At 52.9% G+C, this 26,925-nt stretch overlaps 1 protein-coding gene across 4 annotated transcripts in view; it reads right to left on the bottom strand.

The window, feature by feature from the left end:
* Positions 1 to 4,362: 4,362 nt before the first annotated feature.
* The window catches only part of ARMC9 (armadillo repeat containing 9), a 151,081-nt gene continuing 128,518 nt past the window's right edge, over positions 4,363 to 26,925 (bottom strand). For 3 of the 4 annotated variants that reach the window (XM_030325428.1, XM_030325430.1, XM_030325429.1), the window contains 4 exons: positions 24,703 to 24,818; positions 20,123 to 20,247; positions 15,399 to 15,513; positions 4,363 to 6,704 (listed from right to left, as the gene is read on the bottom strand). In XM_030325428.1, the coding sequence (XP_030181288.1) occupies positions 6,503 to 6,704; positions 15,399 to 15,513; positions 20,123 to 20,247; positions 24,703 to 24,818 (558 nt within the window). In that variant the 3' untranslated portion in view covers positions 4,363 to 6,502. The remainder of the gene's footprint in view (positions 6,705 to 15,398; positions 15,514 to 20,122; positions 20,248 to 24,702; positions 24,819 to 26,925) is intronic. The other variant, XM_030325431.1, reaches the window with a different exon arrangement.

The following is a 26,925-nucleotide window of genomic DNA, read 5'->3' as shown; positions in this document are numbered from 1 at the left end:
TTAGCCGTTACGTTTGACAGCAGCTCATAGAACCCATGAAAATTTAGGGAGCGGCCCCTGTGAGCTGACACAGGCTGCTGCGGGCCCGGGTGCCAGAGGAGGGCCTGGTGGACCCCCTGCCCCCCCCCCCCCCGGTGCCCCTCAAGATCACTGCCCCGAGGCCTTCGCTCCGTCTCCCCTCTCTGAGCTCATGCTGCGCCCTGCCCCCTCTTCCCTCTCCAGGACGTCCCCCGCTGACCTCAGTGCCTTCGGCAGCCTTTCTTGGTGCCAGGCCGACCTCCTCCGCCCCAGCCCTCTGGGGCTCCTGTTCCCCGGAAGGTGGTCTCGGCAGCCCTGTCCTGCCAGCGACAACTGCCCAGCGTGCCCTGCTTTCCTCCGGGGTCCCTGTCCGCCTCCCCCGAGGGCGTCTCCTGCACCAGCCCCTCTTCTTTCAACCCCCCTTCTGCCCTCAGTTTCTTATTTCTCTAGTCCCCTCCTCTGAAAGCCCGTCCGCTCCGGGTCCTCAACTGTCCCCTTAGACGGGGGACTCTGTGTAGGTCGCTCGAGGGGGCACTTTCTCTCAGCCCCACAGCCTCCTCCAGAAAGTCTGCCCCTCGCTTCCCTGCGGCGCTGGTGCTCCGCCCTGGACTGTGGCAAAGGTTGGGAATTCTCCGTAGAAGATGGGTAGCGACTCGGGGGGCAGTGGAGCCGGGTCTCCACAGTGTTGTCCCCGCGGTATCCATGCGGCCTGCGGGGTCTCGGGCTGACACTAGGCCTTCCTCGAGTGCACACCTGAGGTCAGAGCCGGCAGAGGCAGAAGTAAGACAGGACCTCCCCGCGGCCCCTGGTGACTGTCTCCCCTGCCTCTCAGCTCCTTCCCCCATGCGCCCCTTAGACAAGACCCCGGCAGCGCTTACTAGAACCCCTGCTCCTCTTGTTTGGATTGACCAGCCGGGCCTTAATCCAGGAACCCTAGAGACACTCCGCCCGCCCAACCGTAGGAAAGGCACACGTCCCGGGCTTGCTCTCCCGTTCCGCTGGCACCCCACCACGACCTCCCTGCCTGACCTCCCCAGGGTCAGGACCTGTGAGTAACAACCTTCTCTATTTCACTTTCTCTTGCTGTTGCCCCATTTAACAGTTTTTTAAAAACTTTTTTAAAATTTTATTTTAGAGAAAGGGAGAGAGTGGGGGGGGGGGGGGGGGGGAAGGGACAGAGGGAGAGAGAGAGAGACAGAGACAGAATCTTCAGCAGGCTCTATGCTCAGTGCAGAGCCCAAGTGGGGCTTGATCCCACGACCCTGGGATCATGACCTGAGCCAAAATCAAGAGTCAGACGCCAGGCTGAGCCACCCAGGCGCCCCAACAAATGTTAACTTAACAAAATCACCACATTCCACGTCCGGCCACAGAGTAGCGCCCCAGAATGTTTGTTGCGCTGAATCTAAATGTTACTCCCCAGCGGAAAAACAACCTTGAAAGATTTGGCCCTGAGGAGGGAGGTAAGTTCCAAACGCCTTCAATGTGGCTGATTGTTCGGGCCATGCCCTGGGTCTGTTCACTTTCCCCGTGTCCCCATCTGTCCACGCGACCTTCTGGCCACGGCTGTGCGGCCTGCTTTGGCCAACGGGCGAAGAGTAAGCACGAGGCAGGTAGAAACCTGAGCAGCACGTGGGCCTCATCTTACGGCAGTTCGAGCCCTGAGACCGCCCGTGAACGAGCCCAGGGCTAGCTTGCTGCGGGAGGACAGGCCTCATGGAGGAGAACTCAGGACCCAGCCAACGGCCAGCTGTCGGACACGAGCGAGGCCCTTGACTGCCCTCTGGCCACAGACACACACACCTGGGTCCAGCCAAGTGCAACAGAACTGCCCAGTTGCGGCCCGGCCCCCGTCAATGAGCCACAGAATTGTAAAGTTGACAAACTGTTGGTTTTAAGTCACTTCGGGGTGGGGGGGGGGTAGTTTGTTATGCGCAAAGGGAACCACTCCTTAGCACAAGGTACCACAAACAGCGTCTGGAGAGATGAAGACAGGCAGGCAGGCAGGAAGGCCCGCCGGCCGGCTATGAAGCTGTGCTACTGGCACACTGGGAGGGCCCAGGAGGATCCCCCAGATCTCAGGCCAGGATAAGGGGGAGGCAGTGAGGCATTCGCTTCACACACAAAATGTAAGGCGGTAGCCCAAAACTTAGTAATCAAGATAAATAATATGTTTTTTTTTTTAATTTTTTTTTTTCCCAACGTTTATTTATTTTTGGGACAGAGAGAGACAGAGCATGAACGGGGGAGGGGCAGAGAGAGAGGGAGACACAGAATCGGAAACAGGCTCCAGGCTCTGAGCCGTCAGCCCAGAGCCCGACGCGGGGCTCGAACTCACGGACCGCGAGATCGTGACCTGGCTGAAGTCGGACGCTTAACCGACTGCGCCACCCAGGCGCCCCAAGATAAATAATATTTTTAATGCAGTATTTAAAAAAATCAAATCAGCAAACTCTGGCTCATGGGCTGGCTGCCCTTTTCGCTAAAAAAAGCTTTATTGGAATTGGGGCCGGGATCAGGATTTAGTAAACACAGGGTCAGATCTTGTTTTTATTACAAAGTTTGGCTTTTTTGGTCACGGAATTTTTGCATTAGTCTTATTTGTGTATTTGTTTTTTATTTAGTTCTTTAGATTTGGGTTAAATCCTTCCCAACCTACTGACTGCTGGTATCTGACCGGATCTCAAGCTTCTACCTATTATATTCCCACCCAAGGTCAAAATTTAAGCTGTTGTCAGATAGTTGCACCTTACTGTGAATGAAGCAAAATGAGATCAAGTTCTGCTCAGGAGATGGGGCGCGTGGGTGGCTCAGTCAGTTGAGCGTCCGACTTCGGCTCAGGTCGTGATCTCGCGGTCCACGGGCCTGAGCCCCGCGTCGGGCTCTGTGCTGACAGCTCAGAGCCTGGGGCCTGCTTTGGATTCTGGGTCTCCCTCTCTCTCTGCCCCAACCCATTCGTATTCTGTCTCTGTTTCTCTCAAAAATAAATCAACATTAAAAAAAATTTTAATTTCTGCTCAGGAGAAATTAGGAGGCCAGGTAACTGGAGGGGTGGGGTCAGCTTCCAGGGGAAGAAGTGATCTTTCTGCAGGCCTACCATTCTCGAAATTTCCACAGGCTCTCCACCATGGCTCCCTGGGTAGGTGTCATGGGCCAGTCCTAGTGGCTCTATGACTAAATGTCCAGATGACCTTTGAAACCATTTGGGTTCATTCATCTACTCGATTCTTTCCCCCGTAGGTCGGTCGCGTTCATGTCTGACCCCGGCAAACTCAGTGAGGCTAGCAGATAGCTGGGATATTTGGGAAGAAGTTGCTGGTATTTTACCAAACCTAGCCATCAGCCGTGGCATGTGGACATGTGTTGCAGAGAGAGGAGTCTCCCAGGGCGTGGTGCAGAGGCTGGACAGTATTTACTTTCCCCAAAGAACCACCCCAACCACACCTGATGACTTCAGTGCAGTTTGATCCAGAACTGGATACTCCCTGAATCGCTAAAAGATTGTCTTTTTTTCCCCCCTTAAAGTCACTAGACGTTTACAAACCAGACTTTAGCTCATCTGCAGGTTTGAGGGAAAAACAGCAGTTGCCTTTTCACCGTGGAGAAGGGGGGGAAACTGAGGACTCTTCCATTCCCTCTGGATCTCTGGAGACGGGGCTGCTCCCACACGAAGGCAGGGGAGAGGCCGCGCCAGTCAGCGGCATCCGAGGAATCTGAAGGGAGTGGATTTACTGGGGAGAACAGGAGAGACTTTTCCATCACGTTCCTCCGCAACCACTTTTCAAAGTGTCACCGTGGAGTGATCCCATTTCAGGGACCCGGTCTCTGTCCACGTCGATAGTACCTGTGATAAGTGTGGGTGTTTTCTCTTCATACCTCCACGTCAGGAGTCGCCGAGCGCCTGGAGTGCCTTCCCAAGAAGAAGGTAGGGCCTTGTTCTCCACAGCTCTCTTGCCCAGGAACAAAGAGGGGCTCACACGTTTCCAGAGAATCCAGATGCGGCTTCCGGGCCAGTCACGTGACCACAGAGTTCCAACGTGCCCGGCCTTGTGCCGCTGCCAAAAACAAGATTAACCCGGGATCCTGGCCCGTGACAAGTTTACGGATGGCGTGGGGACAACCTGGTGACCGGCCTGCTCTACCACTCCTGCTTCCCTCCTCTGCTCGCTCTCTTGAGGAGCTAGGAGGCCGTCGAAAAATGAAATCTTCTCTGTTTACATCCAGCGGGACCACAGGGAGGTCTTCTCTAAAGGGCATAGCCATGGCAGGTGGAGGGCTTAGGGTAGAGTACATGACTTCACACACACGCACGCACACGCACACACACGCCCTACCACACGCAAGGACCGTCTAAACATTCAGTTTATTTCAGTATTTATACTTGAGGAGAGGTCAGATTCTGCTACTAGTTTGGGGGACCTCGCTGGCTCGGCGGGCAAAGTTCTTTCCTTTATCCTAAGGCGTGAGCTCTGACATCACCCACTGTGAGGGGCGAGCCTCCCCCGCTCATTTTGCCAGGGGAGCTGTTTGTGTTTACGGTCTTAAAGGAGGCAGGGGAGGGGGAAATGGCGTCAACCCTACGAGGCCTTTAAAACACGCGTGCAGAAGATCGGAAACAGCGATACAGTCCAAGCTACGTATGGGAATATATCATATTCGTCCCAGATTTTAAAAAAGGAAGAATATCAAATCTGCTGCTCAGGAATATGGCTTCAGGATGCGTCTCCCTTATTCTAAATCCCTTCAGTCTCCTTTTGGCTGGACCGAGAGGAGCTACGGTTTCCACTGAGGCCAAGGCCCCGTCTCGGGCCGAGTCTCCAGTCCCTGCCCCCCACCACAGGCTCCTGACGTGAGCAGCTCGCACCGTCTACCCAGGTCTGTTCCTGTGTGTGAGGGGCGGCCGGGGACGGGCAGGGACAGGGCCCGGTGTCCCGGGGGCTGTGGGGGGCCTGCTCCTGGGCTGCCCGGAGAGCTAGCCTCGCCTGGCCGCTGGCAGACAACGGTCTCCTCCACATCTGTCACCTGCAGCTGCTGGCCGGCCGAGGAAGGGAAGCCGGCTGGTCCTCGGGCAACGGGACGGTGACACCGGCGAAGAGACCATCCTCACTTCCTGTAAGATTGGCCGCCTGGAGAAGAAAGGCGAGAGCAAGCTGCCAGCACCAAGGCGGTAACTGCACAGAGTCCCCTCTGTCCCATACAAGCCTTCTTTCAACCGGCCCTGTGCAAACCGAATACTGAAACCTTCCCTTCCCCCAGGTCACCTGCTCCGCGGCCGGGGCGTGACTCACGTGGCCACGCTCTTTCCTCTCAGGAAGCAGGCTGCTTGGCGTGGGGCTCCCAGTGAATTTTGCTGGCAATAGTTTTGCTGTTTGTCGAGGCCACAGGACATAAATCTGCTGCTAGCTGAGCAATCTACGTGCAGGCAGGGCCCCGTGGAGCCCGTCGGGTACTGGCCGTTGCTGCCTCAATTATGACCCACGGGGGCTCCGGCCCGGTGCTGCCCGGTGTGGCCTGGAGTCCGGCAGGGGTCAAACGGGTCTGTCTGCTTCTCTCGGGCCAGTGTTCCTGGCATTTGCCGGTGCTTCCTTTGGGCCCGTGTGAGGAAACAGCTTGGCCTGCACCGCTGGTGGGGACACGGGGCTGGGGCTTCACCGTGTGTTTCCCAGCAGATGGGCGCTGGCGAAGAGGGAGGGCGGCCCTGCTTTCCAGCCACGGCCCATTAGCCACACGGCCAGCCCAGCGGGTCCCCGTTGGCCGGGGCGCCCGGGGCTCTGGAAGGAAGCGATTGGGGCAGCAGGGGACAGCACAGCTGCAAAATGCATATATCCTGAGTGTGACAGACCTTCTGCCGCTTGCCATTCTTTTGTCCGGCTTCTCTTTTGTTTTCCTTTATTTTTATTTAATTTATTTATGTACTTAAAAAAATTATCATTTTTTTTTTTTTTTAAATTTCGAAGCGACCTCTACAACCAACATGGGCTCAAAGCTACAGCCCTGAGATCGAGAGTCACACACTCCAGCCAGGCGACCTTCCCTTATCTTTAGACTCTTTGGAAAGGTCCAGGCTCTGGTGTGGTCAACCGGCTGAGGCTAGGAGGGGAGGGGAGAGAGGAAGTGGCCTTCACAGTGGGCAACAGGGCAGGAAGGAGGCCCCTTGGGCCCACCGCACCCTCAGTCCCTCTGGTGGCCCTCCCGCCAAGGCACCTGCTTCTGTTGGATTTTGAGGCTGCCTGCTTCCCGCCAGGAAGCAGGTCCAGGTTTTCAGGGCCGATCACACAAGTCCCACAGACGGGGGTGGGGGTGGGGGGATGTTAACTCCGAGAGGCACTGCCTGGACAGTCTCAGTTTACCAGCTTGTGTATGAGGCACCAGGGCCAATGGCAATTTCATAAACAGAAAGGCTAGTGAAGAACGGATCCGTCCCTAGGGCACAAGAAGCCACTGCCTGGGGTCCTGGTCTTGTGCCTGCTGGGCACAGAGGAGCTCAGTGCCCTTCCCTCCAGTCTGACTTACTCTGTGGTCCTCTCGTGGAGGAGGTCATGGAGCTGGGGCGGCTGGCCTGCTGGGGGCCACACGAGGAGAACTGAGGGGCCAGAGCGGATGCCTTGGCCTTGGGTGGGTTCAGGTCCAGGATCTCAGGGGTCCGGGGGGTCCGGGGCTTGCAGGTGAAGGCCGATGTCAATTCCCTGGAACAAAATGTGTAGTCTAGAGTCACAGCCACTGCATGGCTAGGGGTCACAGGAGGAAGGAAGGACTTGCCACTGTGAGCACAAAGATGCCAGGCAGGCACTGTCCTGGGCATGGGGTAGGGGTGGGGTAGAGCCGGGCACCCGGAGGCATACATCCCTGCCCCCATGGAGCTCATATTCTAGCGGAGGAGGGAGATAATAAAAAAAAGGAATAAATGCTGGGGCGCCTGGGTGGCTCAGTCGGTTGGTCATCCGTCTTCAGCTCAGGTCATGATCTCACGATCCGTAAGTTTGAGCCCCTCGTCGGGCTCTGTGCTGACCGATCAGAGCCTGGAGCCTGCTTCCGATTCTGTGTCTCCCTCTCTCTCTGCCCCTCCCCCTCTCACACTTTGTCTCTCTCTCTCACTCTCAAAAATAAATAAACGTTAAAAAAATTGAAAAAAAAAAGGAATAAACGCTAAGGAGGGGATGAAGCAGAGAAGGGGGACAGGGAGCTTGAGAGTGTTGAAGTGAGAGGGTGGCCAGGGAAGGTGTGGCCAGCAGGGTAACGGCCCCCCATTCTGTCCACGTCCTCCTCCCTGGAGCCTTTTCTGACAAAGGGGAATTAAGGCTGCAGTGGAATCGAGGTTGCTAATCTGCTGGCTTTAAACTAGGGAGATTATCCTAGATTATCAGGGCGAGCCCCGGGAAACCGCAGCGTCCTTAAAAGTGGGAGAGGGAGGCAGAAGAACACAGAGAAATAGGTATGACCAAGGAAGAAAGACAGATGCCGCCAGCCAAGGAGGGCAGGAGGGCTCTAGAAGCCAGAAAAGGCAGAAAAGAGATTCTCCCATAGAACTCGGGGAAACAGTGTATCCTGTGTATGCCTCGATTCCAGCCCAGCGAGAGCCCTGTCGGACTTCTAACCCACTGAACTGTAAGGTGGTACATTTGTGGTGTTCAGGTCACTAACTCTGTGGCCACCTGTTACAGCAGCAATAGGAAACTAATTTTAGACGTGGTGGCCAGGGAGGGCCGTGCTGCGAAGGTGACATTGAGCCCCCAAATGATCCTGTGGGGCAGGCAGTACCGCCCCGGTTTTCAGACGTAGAAACTGAGGCCCCGAGTTTGTGAACTTTCCAAGGTCACACACATAACAAGCAGGTTGTGAGGCCAAGACTTGAGCCCAGTGGGATCTTACAGCCAGCTGTTCTCCAGATGCCATCTGCCTCCCAGCCCCAGGGAGCGGCCTCACAGAGACGGTGGACCCGACTTGGAACCAGGGCCCTCCTTTCCTCCAGCACCTGCAGCCAGTGAAACTTGGTGCTGTTGGACGAAAATCCTGGGAGTGAGATCGTGGCTCTGTGACCTCCCAGTCACCCAGCTGGAGTTGGGGACCCCCCCGCCCAGTGCTTTGCTGTCTGGCTGTCACCGAGCTGGATCCACGCTGCTCCCTCCTTGACTTCTGGGGCCCTTGCTGCCCATGTGCCCATTTTCCTGACTATAACTCTGAAGACCGGAGTCCCAGGCTGTCGCCCAGGGTTGTCATAGCCACCGAACGAGCTAATGTGAGCATCAGCCCAGCTGCCAGCCTGGCGCATGCTCCGTAAATGGCAGGTCCGTGTTCCTTCCCTAAGTGGGTGCCTTAGTCTACGGGCTTCACAGAGTTGGTGCACAGTTTGCTGTGCGTTGCAACGTAAGCAAGTTTGCTGACATCTGGGGAGCCTCAGTTTCCCCACCTGTAACATGGAGGGCAGCTGTGATGATTCTGCAAGGGAGGTTGTGTCCTGAGCCCCATCGTGGGCCCCATAAGTTGGGGTTCTGGCTCCTGGGGAGTGGGCCTTGGGAGGAAACTGGAATTTTTGGATTCACTTCTATATTTCTATATGCCCCTCTTTTTTTTCTTTCTTTTTTCTTTCCTTTTTTTGTTTTTCTACATTGAGACTATTTTATGCTAATCATTAGAAAAATAAAACTTAAACATCTGGAAAATTTCCAAATTCAAATTTAGGACAAGTCTGGCATAAAAACTGCCCATACTTTGATACCAGATTGGAAAGGATAGGGAGGTTTAGCCCTACAGTATTTTATTAAAGTTTAAAATGATTTTTTCTTTGTTTAAAAAAATGTATGTATATGTATGTGTGTACATACGTCCGTGAAGTAAGCTCTCCATGCCCCAGCACGGGGCTGGAACTCCCGACCCTGAGACGAAGAGTCACGTGTTCTACTGCCTGAGCCAGCCATGTGCCCCCGTGACTTTTTTTTCTTTAAGAAGAAATTATATTTTTATATCATTTATAATAGTATTTCCCTGAATATTTTCCACGTTGTACCTTTTACACGCATGTGCATTTTCACATACTTGTAGTCATACTTATATGCTGCTCTATGTTCTTCTAATTTTTTTTTAACGTTTATTTATTTTTGAGACAGAGAGAGACAGAGCGTGAATGGGGGAGGGGCAGAGAGAGAGGGAGACACAGAATCGGAAGCAGGCTCCAGGCTCTGAGCCGTCAGCCCAGAGCCCAACGCGGGGCTCGAACTCACGGACTGTGAGATCGTGACCTGAGCTGAAGTCGGACGCTTAACTGACTGAGCCACCCAGGCGCCCCTATTCTTCTAATTTTTAAAAATGTTTATTTTTATTTATTTTGAGGGAGAGAACATGCATGAGTGGGGGAGGGGCAGAGAGAGAGGGAGACACAGAATCCCAAGCAGGCTCCAGGCTCTGAGCTGTCGGCACGGAGCCCGATGTGAAGCTCGATCTCACAAACTGCGAGATCATGACCTGAGCTGAAATTAAGAGTTGGAAGTTTACCGACACCCGGGGCCCTGATACTTCCCTGTTCTTATGACCCTCATTCCACCTGCTCTCTAGACTTCTGAGTAGCCTCCACTATTATTTATAATGGAGGATTTTTATATAAATATTTTATGTTTATAATATACATATATATTTCATCCGATGGATCTACTGGAATCTATCATGCCTTTCCCTAACATTTTGCTTTTCTTTCATTCATTGATAATGCCCACGTGTGCAAAAAACTGTTCCAGGCCCTGGAGATCAAAGATCAACGAGACCAAATTTCTGCTCTTAGGAAGTTCACAGAGAAGTAGGGCAGTTTGACCAGAGCACAAAGATAAAATAATGAAATGAGTCACACTGATGATGCTTTTCTTGCACATATAAAGACGATTTTTATGTGGTTTAGTGAGGTGGTTTACTTTTTGTTTTGTTTTTTTTAAGTGAGCTCTATGCCCAACGTAGGGCTTGAACCCATGACTCCGAGATCACGAGTCGCGCGCTCTACTGACTAAGCTACCCTGGTACCCTGAGGTGTGTGTTTGTTGTTTTTTGAAAATATTATTTGGTTCAAATGATTTTTTCCCTACTTTGCTATTCTAATTTTGATATCTTCGGTACTGTTATAGCAGTTAATTATTTTTAAATTGTGATAACATATACATAACATAAAAATGACCATCTTGACCATTTAAAACTGTAGCCCTACTACATTTTAAGAAGGAGCGACTAAGAGAAACTAGTAAAAATGACTCGGCGAACACTGGCAGCTCTTCCTGGCACAGGGTTAGCTGTGGGTTACCTGGGATGTCCATCATGTGGTCATGGGACAGGGAGGCCAGATTTGAAGGAGTGAGCGGTGGAAGCCCAGGAGGGCTGGCCAGCTTCACTGCATTGGGCCTCAGAGCCAATGGGCGGCAAGGTCAGGTGGCAGGGATGGGGGGACGCTGAGATGAGTTGGCAAGAAGTGAAGGGAGAGAAAGGTCTGCGTAACAGGGCTAGAGGTCTATATATAACCTCCCAACCCCAGAGCAACCAGGAAAGGGTCCTGTCCCTTTGGAGAACAATTTGGCGATGTGTATGAAAAAACTCTTATGTATAGGTTGACTTTATGTGCCAACTTTGCTGGGCCATGGTGCCTAAATATTTGGCCAAACATTATTCTGGATATTTCTGTGCGGGTGTTTTTTTTTTTTTTGGGTGAGATTAACACTTAAATAGGCAGACTTTGAGCAGATTGCTCTCCCTAGTGGGGAGTGGGCCTCATCCAATCAGTTGAAGGCACAAATAGACACAGTCTGAGCTCCCCCGAGCGGGAAGGAACTGTGCCGGCAGACTGACTTTGCACTCCAACTGCAACTCTTCCCTGGGTCTCCAGCCTGCTGGCCTACCCTGTGGATTTTGGATTTGCCAAGCCTCTGCAATCATGCGAGCCAACTCCTTAAAATAACTGACCCCCCACCCCACACACACATCCTGTTGGTTCTCTTTCTCTGGAAAACCCTGACTAATACACCGTCAAAGCCAGCCCTCCTCTCTGCCCTAGGACACAACCTTTGTTTGGCCGCGGTAGTGTTGTTGTTTGGGAAAAGAGCACCCGCAGACAAGGGGCTCCTTCTGGCTCCTTCTCCAGCATTGGAGAAGGTGGCCCTCAGCAGAGCCCAAACCACGACGCGGGCTGCTGCAGGGGGTGGTGGTGTTGACTGAGGATGCTGGCCACCGTCCCCGACCTCGGCATGGGGGATGGCATCAAGGCCCTCTGGGAAGGACACCGAGGGAGGCAGAGGTAGAGGTCAGCTTGGCCTCCAGGCCCCCAGCCCCCCTGAACGGTGACCTGAGCACTCTGAGCAGCGAGGAGCCAGAGCCGGGAAATGGTGATGGTTTGGTAGGAGATGAGGCCAGATTAGGGTAGAGCAGGAAAAGCACGCGGAAAGGAAATTCAGGACGGCAGTCGCCTATGACTTAGGAAAAGTAAGTTGCCGCAGGGATAATGGTGCTGGGTAGTAGAGGGAAAAGGAAAACCTCACTACATATGTAAATTGGCAGGTGTCCTGCAAGACAGGCAATTATTCAAGAGGCCATTAAGGCACAAACGACAGTGCTTGGGGGGTCCCCTTAGCGGACTCTGCCCATCAGGATTCAGGATATTTCATCTGTGCGCTAACAGAACCCAGAGAGGGGTGCGGGGTGGGTGACGGGGGGAGGACACAGCAGATGAAGGCAGGTCCAGAAGGTCGCCCACCATGTCTGCACATGGACACGCGGGGCTCCTGTCCTCATTCCCCTGACTTCCTGGTTCCTAGTTTCTAGTTTCTTTTAGCTGGATGCATTGTAGTGCTGTCATGAGCTACCCCATATGCCACATTTGGGGACACACGTGAGGGGGATAAAGCATGTATGTAAACATATGCAGAATCTCTTTCTCCTTTCTTTTCTAAAAGCCATAATACTTGCAGAAGAGTCGTTTCCTGTCTGTGGTGGGACGGGAACTTTGACACCGTTGTCTTTGGATCTTGGCCTGGGCGGGGGGTAGCGGGCATCTGTGCAGGAGCGAGCGTCCCGACCTGAGGAGCCTGTTCCCTCCGCCCATCATTGGGCCACAGGGAGGCACCGTCCAGGCAAATGCCTCCCGGTCGGTCCAGTTGGGCTCCTGTCTGCATGGACCATGTGCCGGCTTGGTTAACAGTATCTTCCCCAACTACTCAATACTAGGGATTCTATGAAGCAGACAGAAAAGAGAACAGGAACCCCTTGGCATGGGGGAGGGGGAGGGAGACAGTGGGATCACAAGGTCTGAACCGTTGACTCCCTGGCTTCCAGGAAGCCAGTTTCATGGTCAGACTAGTGGCTGGAAGCCACTAGAATGGAACTGGAGCCTCAATGATCTTTAAACCGCCTCCAATCTGGGGCTGAGCCATGAGAGTATGGTTTAATCTACCGTTTGCCCCAAACCGCAGCTCCAGAGCTTTCCAGGGATACCAGCAGCCAAGCGGGGCCCACCCCGCGGCCTGTCTTCTGGGCAAGGGGCTGTCCTCACTCTAAGGAGTAAGAGAGAGGGGCTGGGGGAAGCAGAGGGACAAATGTCCCCCATCAAGCCATGCAGAGAGCCACTCGCTCTCCCTTTTAGCTGATTCATCCAACAAATATTTTGAGAGCCTGCTCCGGGCGAGGTGCAAACACAGGGGCAGACCCCCTAGAGCCATGGACCAAGGGACCGCAGTGCTCTGTGCCCCTGTGCAAGGGAACACGGCTGCGTGACTGGACTTTGGGGTCAGGAAGGAGGATGGGGTGCTTAGCTGAGACCTGGGGCAGCCGGTGAAGTGGAGGCCAGGGGTGGGGGGAGAACGTTGCTGGCAGGGGTCACATAGCCAGTGGAGAGGGAGGTGGGTGGCCCAACTGTATCCTTCTCCCTCTTTCCTTCCTCCTCTTCCTCAGACAGAATACTCCCTTTCCCCGGGCTTAAAGTAAGAGCAGGATTCACATGGCTGACGTTAAGGCGGGAGCACCCACGGATTTAACCCCAACGGGGCATTTGTGCCCAAGAGGAGCTTGGAGGGCCAACTGGGTCAGCCCACTTAGTGTAACCAGGGGGAAGGTTTCTTAGGAGAGCCTGTGGGGTCCCCTGCCAACTATGAAAACACTTATTCTGGGCGTGCCTGGGTGGCTCAGTCGGTTAAGCGTCAGACTCTTGATTTCAGCTCAGGTCCTGATCTCAGGGTGCATGGGTTCGAGCCCCATGTTGGGCTCTGCGCGGACAGCATGGAGCCTGCTTGGGATTCTCTCTCTCCCCCTCCCCCCCACTTGTGCGTGCTCTCTCTCTCTCAAGATAAATAAATAAACATTAAAAAGAAAAAAAGAAAACACTTATTCTGGAGAGAGAGGATTATCCCCGCTGGTAAGTCTCAGCAATGAATTCTGCCTTTACAGGAAGGGAGAAGAAACGGCTCTAGCCCCAGGAGAGCAGGTTTGGTCTGGCTGAGATGTGGGATCTGGTCCGGGCCTGAGGGCAGGGGTGCTGGCACGGCAGGGGGCCCCGCCAGCCTCTGGCTTACCCCTCTGAGCTTTCTCATTCTGGGGCCCCCACCTCGCGGAGGTGCCAAGAGTCAGAGAGTCCCTGAGCCGTGGACCAGCCTGTGGGAGCACGCCTTCAGCCGCTCTGAGAGAGGGGAGGGGCCCCAGATCGGGGAGGTGGGTGCCTGGGTCCCCGGCTGGTCACGGGCTGAGCTGGAGGAGACCAGACGCTTGGCCCCCAAGGCCCGCCACTGCCCCCAGCCCCTGCCATCTTTTACAGCCTTTGACAGGACTGGCCCCCACCCCAGTACAGGCCCCAAACTCCTCTGGCTCCACGCCATGCAGCCCTGCTGCCTCTGGAAACCCTGACTTCCCTTCTACCCCGTGCCTGGCCGCAATCTCCGCCCGCAGCGGTGGGAAAGGAAGGTGCCGGGGCGCCGCCCACCCAGAAAGGGGGACGGGCCGCAGCACCCTCTCGCTGCCCGCCTTCTCAGACCGTGTGCGTGGTTCTGCTAGGCCGTCTGCCTGCTCTGGGGGCAGAGGCCGCTCCAGGTGTCCCTGCAGCCTCGAGAGCTCAGCGGGGACTCCTGTGTGTGCGGCTTCCATCTGCGGGAGCCTGCAGGAAGGGCAGCGGGGGCCTGGGTATGGGGGGGGCAGCCAGCAGGCTGGTTCCTCTGGCCGTCTACACTGCCAGGGGGAAGCGTCTGCAGGGCGTGGGGGAGGCTTCGCGCCTCGGGGGTCTGGAGTCTGTGGCTCCGCAAGGCTCTGCCGCTCAAGGAACTCCAGACCGGGCCGAGGTCAGCCGTGACCACAGCTGGGGTGCAGGCCTGCCCGCTGCTGACGCAGTCGTGGAAATACTTCCCAATTCTGTAGAAAGGTGGGGGCACAGAAGGCCTGACCGGTCACCATGGCAAAGTTCCTCTAAATCAGAGACTCCAAGGGTGTAGTCATGTTAAACACGGTTCTAGGCCAGTGTTTTAGTGCAGAAGGCTGGCTTCTCCATCCTGAAATTACACAGGCTGCAGGGCACCGCGTGGCCGGGCGGACGCGGTGGGGGCAGCCGGGGTGCCGGGCGGATAGGCTGAGACCAGGGCTAGGCCCCTCTCCCTGAGCAAGCTCCTTGAGATCTGAAAGAAGGGGCCTAGAGCCCCAGACTTTCTCCATCCTAAAGAACCCCAAGTGACGCGGCAAAGGCCAGTCTGTACTCATTTGGTGCAGAGGAAGAGAAAACACCTTTGTATTCCGTGTGGGATCCTGTGTCTATTTTAGGAAGGTCCGGAGGGCACCTGGGAGGCTCGGTCGGTTAAGCGTCCGACTTTGGCTCAGGTCATGATCTCACGGTTCGTGGGTTCGAGCCCCGCGTCAGGCTCTGTGCTGACAGCTCGGAGCCTGAAGCCTGCTTTGGATTCTGTGTCTCCCTCTCTCTCTGCCCCTCCCCTGCTTGTGCTCTCTCTCTCTCTGTCTCTCAAAAATAAACATTAAAAAAAAAAAAAAAAACTTTATAGGAAGGCGACATCTGAGCGAAACCATTTCACTAACCTCGTTCTCCATCTTTCTCCCATCCATCCTATCTTCTCCAAAAGCAAACCGCTGAGATAGGACACTGTTCACAAGTTACCCCAAATCACACATCCTCACAAGCACGTTCAGCTTGCAGTTCTTAAAACCAGTCCCTTGGGTAGGTTTATGAGTTTCCTTTCCTTCCGGTCTGACAACCGATAATTCTCAGGTGGCAGGTGCCTCCCCGTGGGCTCTGAGGTTAACAGGTGTGGTGGCCACGGCCCCTGGGTATCTCCGTAGGGTGCTTCGGGCCCCAGTGAAACGCTCCTGTGCTGTCAGAGTCAGAGCCTGGACCACAGAGGAGCCCTCCCAGGACACCTCCCCGTCCCTACCTGGTGGTGTCTCCACCGCCTAGGGCCTGGCTGGGGTCCCCCGCCGAGGGCAGACGAACCTCTCCCTGATGTCCCGCTGGCAACCATTCTCCCGGTTTGATGTCCACCGTGGAGGCTGGGGAGGAGAGAGAGTTCAGTGGACTCTTTGAGGATGCTCCTTACTGGGCTGGGCCCCAAAGCCAAGAACAGCACATGCCCACGCGAGCCCCTGACAGCTCCCTGGAGCCCACCGGGGAGGACTCGTTCGCTTGTGTGCAGCCCGAGAAGTCTCCAGGCGGCCGCTCGGCGCGCTTACAACCTGGGGGCGCAGTGCGAGCGCTCTGGCTGGATACACACGCAGCACAGGGAACCACAGACCTTTGGCCCCTTTGCTTCTCCTGGCCCCCCCTCTGCCTCTCAGGGAAAAGCCGACAAACGTGGAACTGTCTCCCTCGGTCGCTGCTTGGTGCCAATGCAGAGGAGCATGGAGGCACGGTAAAAAACTATTTGTTCTTTGTCTGAAATTCCAATTCAGCTGGGCGTCCCGTACTTTTATTTGCCGGATTCGGCAACCCCAGAGGTGGGGCCCTCTTCCCCCTGAGCTACCCCAGGACCCTTCAGGCCCGAATCCCCCAGTCCACCCACAGGGGCAGGCACTGCCCTGATTCGCAGCCAGCAGTGTTCGTGCTGACATCATGGACCAGGAGCAGGCCACCCGGGTCACCCCGGAGACCTTCACAGGGAAATGACCGAGAAGTCCCAGACGACACTGCCAGGGAGCTCTCCTGAGGGCCCGGGGAGGGACCTATTCTGTGTTTCAAATGATATGAACCCCTTCTTCTCCGGCCCCACTTTTCTTCTTGTTCTACAGCCAAAGGGCTTCACGCCACCGTCAAAGCAATTCTGTGACAGAGTCCAGATTTATGTCCTTAGTCCAAGCTCCTTCCGGCCCTTTCATTTAAAATTTTATCCATTTTGAGAGAGACACAGAGAGAGCGAGCGAAAGTGAGCACACACAAGTGGGGGAGGGGCAGAGAGAAGGAAAAACAGAATCCCAAGCAGCCTCTGCGCCATCAGCACGGAGCCCCAGGTGGAGGCCGAACTCACGAACTGTGAGATCATGACCTGAGCCGAGATCAAGAGCTGGATGCTTAACCGACTGAGCCACCCAGGAGCCCCAAGCCCTTTCGTTTAAAAATGTCCCTGGTACCTTTGCAACGTGGCCTCTACTTTATCTTCAATATAAACAATCTTCTTTGCAGGTTTCCTCAAACGCATAGCAAGGGACACAGCTTTGACTTCCAGGTAACTATCTTTTGACCCAAACAGGGAATCTGTTTCTGGTGTGGAGCCCAATGGGTGGCATTATTTACAGCCCACCAGGACAGTCTCCACTTAAAGCTGGGACTGGACCTGGAAATTCAGCCTTCTCTGATCTGTTCTCCAGTGGACAACTGGCCTGTCTGTGCTCTCTGCTCTACAAGCTTATAATATAGCCCGGGACACAGAATTTAGGTGTATGAAGAAATAATTGAGTGGAACCACATACAGCTGTGTGCTGGGCTACACAGAAAATCCCATCCCAGTTAATGGTGCCACCAACATGGCGCCCAAGGGTGGGTGGGTAGTCCTCCAGGATCAGGAGCTTTCCCAGGTGGGAGTGGGTGGAGGGACAGGTTGGGGGGTGGGTGGGAAAGCCCCCTGGCAGGAGGGAGGAGGAACTAAGCTGAGCTGTCCTGAGACCCTCTGAGGTCTTTTTGGTCCTGTCACCAAATAGTAGTCATCCCCTACACCCCTTCCCACTCCCTCCACTGAATGTCACCACGTAGGCGTTCAGAGCTCCCACCACAGAAGGACAGATCCACTGCAAGCTGGGGACTGGGGGACACCAGCAGCTGTGTGCGCGCACCAGAGGCTTCCTGGGATGAAGTACTGTTTTCCCGCCTGTGGATCCGTTTCAGACCAGGCTGGGCATTCTCACTTGAGGCCACTGACAAGGTATGTGACTTTGATATCTGAGATAGCCTTGGTTGAGGGGGAATGAGAATAAATTCCCCCCAGGCCGATGTCATAACAAAATTCTAAGTCACATTCTTGGCTTTTTCCTTTGGGAACTATTTCCTGTTGGCTCTGTGGAGCCAGTCCCTTTGCCTAAAAAGAATGTACTTTCTGGCCCTGCGGTCAGCTGATCAAGCGGTTGGAGGATTCCACAGGTTCCCCATCATGAGTTTTCACCTTTAGCATCGACTGAATGCAGAGGTGTGAAGGGGCTTCCTGGGCTAACGCACTCGAGGCCACCGTGGTGGGTTCCCGCTGGGTCTGAGGTGTGGCATGAATTCCCAGTATGAGTGAAGGCCAGGAGGCCAGGCTTAGCAGCAAGTCATGTGTGAGGGGCCTCTGAGGAGTAGCTGGGCGAGGCCAGATCGGGCTGGGGGCGTCGGGGGGTGGGGGCGGTGGACAAAGTGAGCCAGAGCACGGAAGCAGGAGAAAGGGCCGGAGAAGCAGGACTATATGGACGGAGGGGTCCAGAGGAAGTCAAATCAGGCTTCTGACAGGAAAGGAGTTACACAGAAGACGACGAGGGCCAGGGTGGCCACCCAGCCCACCAGTGTTGTCTCCCTCTCTAGCCCTCTGATCTGCTGGCCCAGATGCAGCCTCAGAACCAGTCTCAACACTGCTTATGTGCGTCTTGCTTTTGGCTTTTGTTTTTGTTTTTACTTAAGCAGACTTCATGCTCGCTCAGTGTGGAGCCCAACATGGGGCTTGAACTCACAACCCTGAGATCAAGACCTGCACTGAGATCAGAGTCAGATGCTTATCTGACTGAGCCACCCAGGGGCCCCTGGTTATGTGCATTCTAAGCACATAAACCCAAGGCTGCTTGCCAGTCGTCCTCACACAGAGGCTGGGTGAGAAGAGGGAGGGACGGTGGCGACAAGACCAACCGAGGGAGCGGACCAGTGGTCCCGGGACATCGGTCCTGGGGTGGCTGCAGCTGGGCAAGCCCGGAAGACGGCAGAAGGAAGAACAGAATCTACACCACAAATGCTCCCTAAAGGCTTCCTAAATGACCCAGGGAGAGCCACTAACCCCGCGGAGGCTTGGCTTCCCACGGGAGACCCTCGGTCAAGGAAAAGGATTGTAAGAGAGATTTAGGGGTGCTGCCCTGAGGCTGACAGCAGGCCGCGCAGGGCAGGGGAGAATGGTTCCTGTGGCCGGTTTCTGGCCCATGGAGTGAGGGTGGTTATTTCTGGAGCCCACTGAGGCGGGAGGGGAGTTGATGAGTAGGGTGGGGGTCCTGGGTCCCAGCCAGGCCTAAGCAGAGAGGAGCAGGTAGGAGAAGGGGGCACGTGGAACATGGGGGACATGGTCTCAGCGATCGGAGCTAACTCCGGCCAAGCGGCTGTCCTGGCTCCAGGTGGCCCCATGTGGAGGGGCTGCCGCCTCCCCAGGGGGGAGGCACTGGGGACCGTGCTGATCACCCAGGCTGGGTCCCCTGGTGGCTGCCCACTGTTTTCATGTGAGGAACCGGGATTTGCCAGGGCCTCGACTTTGTCAGGGCTAAAAGCAATGGTGTTTGAAAATCACAATGACATCAACATCTCCAGCAGTATCACCAGCGGCCACACAGCTACTCCATCCACGGCGGCCTCGAACGCCTCTATCCTACACGGAACACATGCTAAATCCTTCCAAAATCCAGGACCATACTGATAATCAGTGCAAGACAGAGGGCCACCCTGGTGGTCACTTCGGTAAAACAAGGATGTACCTGATAAATAAACGGCCCTAAATGCAACTTTTCAGAAGTCCAGGCTGAACTTGAAATCGTTTTTACCTCAAAGGGCATTAGGTGAAATTGGCAAAAGTGGTTAGACCACCTCAAACCTCCACCCTGGCACAGAAATCTCTGGACAAATGGTGGAGCTAATCAGCTTTCAGCGAGGGCATATTAACGTTTACAGCTCTAACAAAACATGTGAAATAACACATGACCTAAGGTGGTAAAACCTCTAAAACTGTCCCTAACCAGGAGACCCTCCCCCAGACTCTCCAACAACCTGGCTCTCCTCCGGCTCTGTGACCAGCCTACCGCTCTGAACCGGGGCTTAGCAGCGTTCGAATCCAATTGTGAGCAGATTATAAAAGTTCTCAGATGTTTCTCATACTGGAATCTGACCTGCTCCTCTGTTGTTTTTCCCGTTTGAATGGAGATTACAGTCTTATCTGGCCTGCTCATATCCTTTTAATTTCCTCTTGAAAATTAAAAAAACAAAACAAAACAAAACCTTTCGTACATATTCGATTATTCAAAGCATATATATTTTTTCTGGCATCTAAAAAAAAATACTTTTTATCCACGCGTGTGCCCCTGCTCACACATTTCTGTCTCAGGCCAGCCTTCGAACACGCGGCCGCGCGCCTCGTCCAAAGTCTGAGGTGCCAAAGCCTCGGTCATAAATCGACATCGCCTTCTGAGACGTGACTACTCGGAAAGCTCACATCAAACGCAGCTTTCCCCAGCACAAGTGCGCTACTCGCTTGCAGACGTGGGCAGTGCTCACTATTCTGCGATAGAAGGGGGTCTGGAGGAACAGGCCACGGGCAGGTGTGGCCGCGTGGCTGCGGGTCAGCGGGCCTCGGGAACGCGGGGCAGTGGCCGAGACCAGGGTGTGAGCACGAGGCCTCTCCGGGTGTGTGGCTGCTGCTGCCCGGTCCCCACGCCACCGGCGTTCCGTTCTTACGTGAAGGCCCCGAAGCACCAGCCTCACCCCCCTGGTGCACCGGACGGGGGGCGCTTGTCAGGGACGGGAGGCCACCGTTTCCCGCACGTTGGGCCATCTGGGGAGGAACGGGATGGTCTTCCGGCCTGGAGGGAAGAATGAAACACGGCAGTAAATACGGGTAGCCAGGAGGAATTTGCTGCCTACCGTGAGACGCCAGAAACAAAGACAGGGAGCGGGAGCCCCCGAAGTTCTTTTGTTAAATGGATATCTAATACATATGATAGCTATCAGGTATGATATGCTTAACACATAGTTAAGCAGATGTGAGGTTTTTTTTAAGGTGTTGGCAGAAACTAGGATGTACCCTCTTAGCTCCTATAAATGCACGGTGATAGATAGTATCTGTCCGACACACAGTTGCATCTTTTGGCTTTGGGGGACGTGGGAGCACGGCATTTCAACCAAACCGTTGAAGGCACCCGGCTTCTGGTTTTTCCTCAGAGGATGAAGCAGATTAGCAAACGGACGAATGCCATCAGAAGAGACATGATGTGTCACGTCAGCCATGACAAGAGCTGGACAGGCCCGGGACCGGGGAGAGCTCGCTCTATGTCAACACTTAAGTGTGCCTACATCGCCTGACGGCACCCGGGGCGGTGGAGCCGGCCCAGGCAGACGCATTCACCCGGCAGACACCTGTCGGGTGCCTCATCGTGCGGGACCCCCAGCCAGGCGTGGGAGCCAGGGATCCCCCCGCCAGAGAGGTGGTGGGAAGTAGGCCGGCTCTCCGTTCAGACTTGACAACAGATCCCAGGGGAGGCTCTCCAGGTGGGCACGGTCCTCAACAAGGAGCCGCTAGCCACCTGCCCAGCAAGGGCTTGGTGGGAGGCACACCATGGCAAGTACAGGGTGCTTTTCCTAGGGGTGGGCCCTGTGAGATGGCTGTTCTCGAATGTCAGTTCCAGTAGCAAAGAGAAGTAGACGTTAAGCCGCCCGGAGGGGCAGGAAAGGCTGTGTGTGTGTGTGTGTGTGTGTGTGTGTGTGTGGCATTCAGCCAGTCATGAACTCTGAGTCAGGACTGCCTGGGGCCAAAGGGGGGAAATTTTTCCACCGGGGAAGTAACACCAGGAGGCAGATGGAGAGGCAAAAGAAGAAAAAAAAAAAAAAAGTATATACTTATGCTGCATTGTTACAGAAATATTTAAGGCACCACCAAAGTGAAAAAAAATGCAGGCTGGAGGGGACAGGGTGTCCTGGGGAAGAGCTTCAAGGCCCAGGGTCAAGGTGGGGGGTCAACCGAGAAGGACCCTGTCAGCCAGGGTTTGATTAGATTTGATCCCTAAGGGACACAGGAGTCACAGAAATGACATCCCATGATGACGTGCTAGAAACCTCATTCTGGGGTGACGGACGGTGGACCGTGGCAGGGAGAACCACTGGGGGGGAAGAGATGGCTCAGGAGGGTAGAGGGGAAGGGCCAGGGCTGGGAGAGGGAAGGCTGGCTCAGGTGTTTGGGGGTGTTAACGCCATTCCCTGAAGCAGGGGGCTGAGGGGACGGTGGTGTTCCCCTAGGAAGCGCAGACTCAGGGTGCTGCGGGGACATACCTAGCAGCTGGGGCAAGTCTACAATGGAATGGGATTTTGTGTCTGCAGTATGTAATGGAGACCCCAGCACAAGCAGGATGGGTGGGGACCGGAAACGGGGCATTTTAGGAGGAAGAGGGGTGATTTGGGGACCAAGCCGACAAGGCAGTGGGATGTGGGGGTGGGTGAGTGACCAGGAATGTGGTCAGCAGGCCCGTGGCCCCAGTAACCTGAAGTCACTGCCAGACCCTGCGGGCTATGAAAGGAGGGGAGGGGGCGGAGAGGCAGCCAGAGAGGACCTGGGGGAGGGCACTTGGGGACCAGAAAGGCCTGGGGGAAGGAAAGCAGCAAAAGGGAGGTTGAAGGTGGAGCAAAGGAGGTGTTAAATGGTGACGCTGAGTCTGGACAGTGACAGGAGGAGAGGGATCCATAATCCATGGAGGGGTGAGGCTGGGGGCGGGGGTGCTGAGGGAGGGCTGGGGGGCACACATCTGATGCTGGGGTGACAGAGGGTCTTGAATTGTGCAGGGTGACTGTCTTTTTGTTTTCAGTCTTTCTTTTCTTGATTAAAAAGCAGTTAATCATGGTTTGCCCTCCCAGTACCTAGACGCAACCACTATTAACATTTGATATCTTAAATTCAAAGATAGGGGCACCTGGGTGGCTCAGTCGGGGCCAACTCTTGATTTTGGCTCAGGTCATGATCTCACGGTTCGGGAGATTGAGCTCTGCGTCGCTTGGGATTTTTTCTCTCTCTCCGCCTCAGCCCCACTTGTGCGTGTGTGTGTGTGTGTGTGTGTGTGTGTGCGCACGCACACACTCTTTCTCAAAATGAATAAAAACAAATTGCAAATACATACTTTAAAAAATACAACCTGTGATCACTGTAAGTGGCTGGCAGGCTGGATCCACTCAGTTTTATGATTTGCTTTTTCACTTAGCAATATATTGTGAGGCTCTCCCCATGTATTAAATATTCTGCTAAAACATTATTTTCAATACCATTTTGTGTGGATATATAATTTATGTAAACAGCCTCCCGCTTTGGGCATTTAGATTTTTTCCTCATGAATAACACTGCAATAAATACCTGGTACACAGAGCTGTGAATAGCTGATTCCTTCTCAGCATAAAATCCTAGCAGTGCGATTACTGACCCCAGAGTGTGCAATACATATTGTATATGTACATATATATTTGGGGAGCGTATATGTATATGTACATACATATTTGGGGAGCGTATCCCCAAAGCGTGCAATACATATTGTCAAGGGTCCCCAAGATCACCGAGATTCTCGACGTACGCTCTTCGCCATACTAGGTTATCAGAGCCGACTGGCTGAACGGAGTCACGTAATCTTTGACTACAGATCCTGAGAGTTCACCGGAGGGAGCACCCTGCATCTGCCACCACCGACGGACCCAGTACATCGGGATTGTGTACATTGGGACCCCGGGATCACAACCTTGAGCTGAAATCAAGAGTCGGATGCTCAACCGACGGAGACACCCAGGTGCCCCAAAGATAATCTTACAAATTTTAAAGATGATCATTTGGTGTCCTCTCTCCCACGTTAAAAGCACGATGAAATTTTCTTAGTTCCCACCACCACTTCCGTTCAAAAATATATTATAAGCCAGATTTACTAGTAGCTGACACTTGGCTGTATTCCAGATCCAAAAAGCAAACACCAAAGCTGTTAGATAGATATCAATGACATTCTTGGGACAATCAGGGAATACTGATACACTACACGATATCATGCGAATGTGGGCTTTCTTAGGTGTGATAGATAATGTGGTTAAGCACAGGGATGCTCTTATTCTCAGGGGACGTGTTGCAAGTCGGCAGCCTTCTTTCAAACAGTTCAGCCAAGCGAGTATGCGTGTGTAAGTTATATACTATGCACACGGAAGGAGCCCGAGAGAAGATGTCAAGGTGGCGATACGTTAATAGTTGGAAGCTGAGTTAAAAAATACTGATAGTAAGTTTAAGAAAAAAAAACCATGGTGCTAGTAACTTAAAATAACCCTGAAACGTGAAGCGCATGGCGGCTAGTTTTGAGATCAAATCACACGATCACCGATCCACACGGTGGGCCTGGAAATTCTAGGCTGAGTCCCGCACGAGCGGGGTCTGGCTGCGGGGCTCCGGCATGCCAGCATCCACCGCGGAGCTCCGAGAGGGCAGGCCTTTCCGCACTGTGCCTGTGGCTGCATCCCCAGGGCCTGGTGGTTAGTTACAAATTACTACAGAGTAAAACTGGAAACAGCCAAACTGCCCAGCTACAGGGAATAACTAAGTAAAATGTGTCATGTTCCCTTGAACTATTTTATGGCCGGTGTTTGTCGAAGGAATCAAGAAGTGCCAGTTTTCTGCCTGCTCTCTGTAACCCCCTGGTTTGTACCTGTTTCTCTGCACCTGTTTCTCTAGACAGCTGGACTGCTTGGGCTGGGGTTCCCCCAGAGCCCACAGGGTTCCCAGGGAGATCAGAGGCTGTAGTTTTGTTGACATAAACGGGGTAGGAGCAAGGCTCTGAAGAATGAAGAAAGCTGGGCCGCTAAACACACATAGGGTTGCTTTAAAAAGTGAGTGTGTTTATTTAAGCCAAGTTGATTTGGTGTCTGAACCTGTGATGCTCCACCCGAACAAAAGAACAAAAGAACAACAGGCCTGGGGTGGCGGCTGAGAAAAGAAGGACCAGAGTCGCGCATCTGGGTGGACCCACTGCTCCTTCTGGTCCTTTCCTTTGAAATTACATTTGGCCAACACTTGGCTTCTTCAGGGCAAAGTGCCTGGAGGTCCTGCAATCCTACCACTTCATTTTCTGGAAGAAGAAACCTCAAGTGAAGGAGACAACATCTTTCCCCTCAAAAATTCCCAAGAGATAAATAATGAAGAGATAAATGCTTTCCAACGTGAACGTTTTATTTCGGATTTTTCAATACACACATCTTACACTGCAGGTAAAACAAAGCTTAAGAAACCCCCGCCTCCTTTAGCCCGGACTTACACTGGGTACCCCGTCCTGTGGCCGCCAGGGGTGACGGGCCGGCACAGGGGCTCGTCGGCACTGCGCTGCACACCGGCCAGGCCCTTCCGCCTCATCTTCCCCGTGTTGGTCATGATCTGGTGGAAGGAAAGGGGAGATGGGCTGGAGAAATCGCCTACTTGAAAGCTGACCCAGAGGTAGCAGATACTACACGCAATAAAGTAACCTATAGGAGTAAGAGGCTTTGCAAATAAGTGAAGAAGGATCACACAGTATTCAGATACACAGAAATTTGGGGAAAAATTCCTTTAGGTTTGCGTATTATGCCATTTAGCAGTATAAATTAAAAAAAAAAAAAAAAACCAGACCATGGAAAAGGGAAGAAAACAGTTGAATACAGTAACAATTACATCTCTGGGAAGACTGAGTGTTGAAAGTGAGAAGAAAAAAAAGATGGGCAGATTTGGTTTCATAAAAAGGTAAACTTTCCAGTGGTGCCTGGGTGGCTCAGTCCATTAAATGTCCAATTCTTGATCCTGGCTCAGGTCATAATCTCATGGTTCGTGTTGGGCTTTGCGCTCATAGTGTGGAGCCGGCTTGGGATTCTGTCTCCCCCTCTCTCTCTGCCCCTCCCCTGCTCACACTCTCTCTCTCAAGAAATGAAAAAGCTTTAAAACAATTTTTTTTTAATGTTTTATTTTTGAGAGAGAGAGCAATAGAGAGATAGAGCACACAAGTGGGGGAGGGGTAGTGAGAGAGGGGGACACAGAATCCAAAGCAAGTTCCAGGCTCTGAGCTGTCAGCACAGAGCCTGATGTGGGGTTCAAACCCACAAACCGTGAGATCCTGACCTGAGCCGAAGTTGGACGCTTAACTGACCGAGCCAGGTGCCCTTAAAAATTTTTTTTTTAATTAAAAAAAAGTCACCTTTCCACCTATATATTAGAGATAAGCCAAATGAACGGGTAAACAACACACTGGGAAGAAATATTTGCACATATTTAACAGATGAAAGGTTAAGACTTTCATTAGGTAAGTAGCTCGTACAAATCGGTAGGTGAAACAGTCCATTAGTGATCAAAGAATTCAAATAGTCAAGTCACAAAATAGAATAGATCGCCAGTAAAGGAAGGAAAAATAATGATCAACTTTACAAGTAATTAGAAATACAATTTCACACAAAAAAGTATCATTTTTCAACTCTTAAATGAGTGACAATTAAAGAAAGGATCCCACCCGCTGCTGGCAGGAATCAAAAGCCTTAGTGGCAGGGAAAGCTGAGTCATGTTCAATTACTTTGGGAAGTAATTTGGTGTTTTAAGTAGTCGTAACGATGTTCACATCTTTGGGTGTAAACCCTAGTGGAAGAACCCCAAATACGGGAAACATCAAATAAACAAAGTTGTTTGCTACAAAACTGTCATAGAGTAAAACTGGAATAATCTAGGTGTCCAGTAATAGGGGAAGAATTAAGTGAAATACAACATATTCATCCGAAATAGTAAGTGGCCCTTTACAATGATAAAGACTAGGTTATGAAAAATATGCTTATTTAAAACATTTACTAGAAGATTATAAAGCTGTACATAAATGATGCCTTCAATTATGCTAAAATTACACAAAAGGCTGGAAGGAAATATACACGAAAATGAATACAGTGATAGATAGGATAGTAGAACCAAGAGGAATTTTTCTCCTCTTTATTTTCCAAGTGTTCTCTAATATGATTATATTAACACTTCAGAAAATTTGTTTAAAAGAGAAATTACTGTAAAGCTAGTGAAATCTGAATAAAGTCTGTGGATTGTGCCAGTGTGGATTGCCCGCATGATATGGTGCTACAGTCCTATAAGATGGGATCCCTGGGAAAACTGGGGGGAAGGGCACATGGGACCTCTCTACACTTTTTCAAATTCCTGTGAACCTAGAATTATTTGAAAATAAAAAGTAAAAACAACAACAACAACAAAGCAGACACTTTTTTAAAAATTGGAATTACATCTTTGATTTCTTGATTTTTGCTGAGAAGTTATTAGGGTCTATCTAGTGTTTGAGGTAGGGAGAAAAAAAGGGCCTCACTGTGCTGTGGGACCAGCACCAGCGAGGGAGGGTGGGCAGGGTGGGCCGCACCTGGGCTGGTGAAGATAGGGGCGGACAGGTGGGAGTGTGAAGGGGAGCAGGACAAGAGGAAAGAGAAAGTGTGAGCTTCTGGGGAGGAAATGGAACATAATTAGTTTTTTTTAA

Source organism: Lynx canadensis, chromosome C1 (genome assembly GCF_007474595.2).
Source record: "Lynx canadensis isolate LIC74 chromosome C1, mLynCan4.pri.v2, whole genome shotgun sequence".
Lineage (NCBI taxonomy): Eukaryota > Metazoa > Chordata > Mammalia > Carnivora > Felidae > Lynx > Lynx canadensis.
Note: the sequence above shows the minus strand (reverse complement) of the source record. Positions and strands in the feature narration are given on the sequence as shown.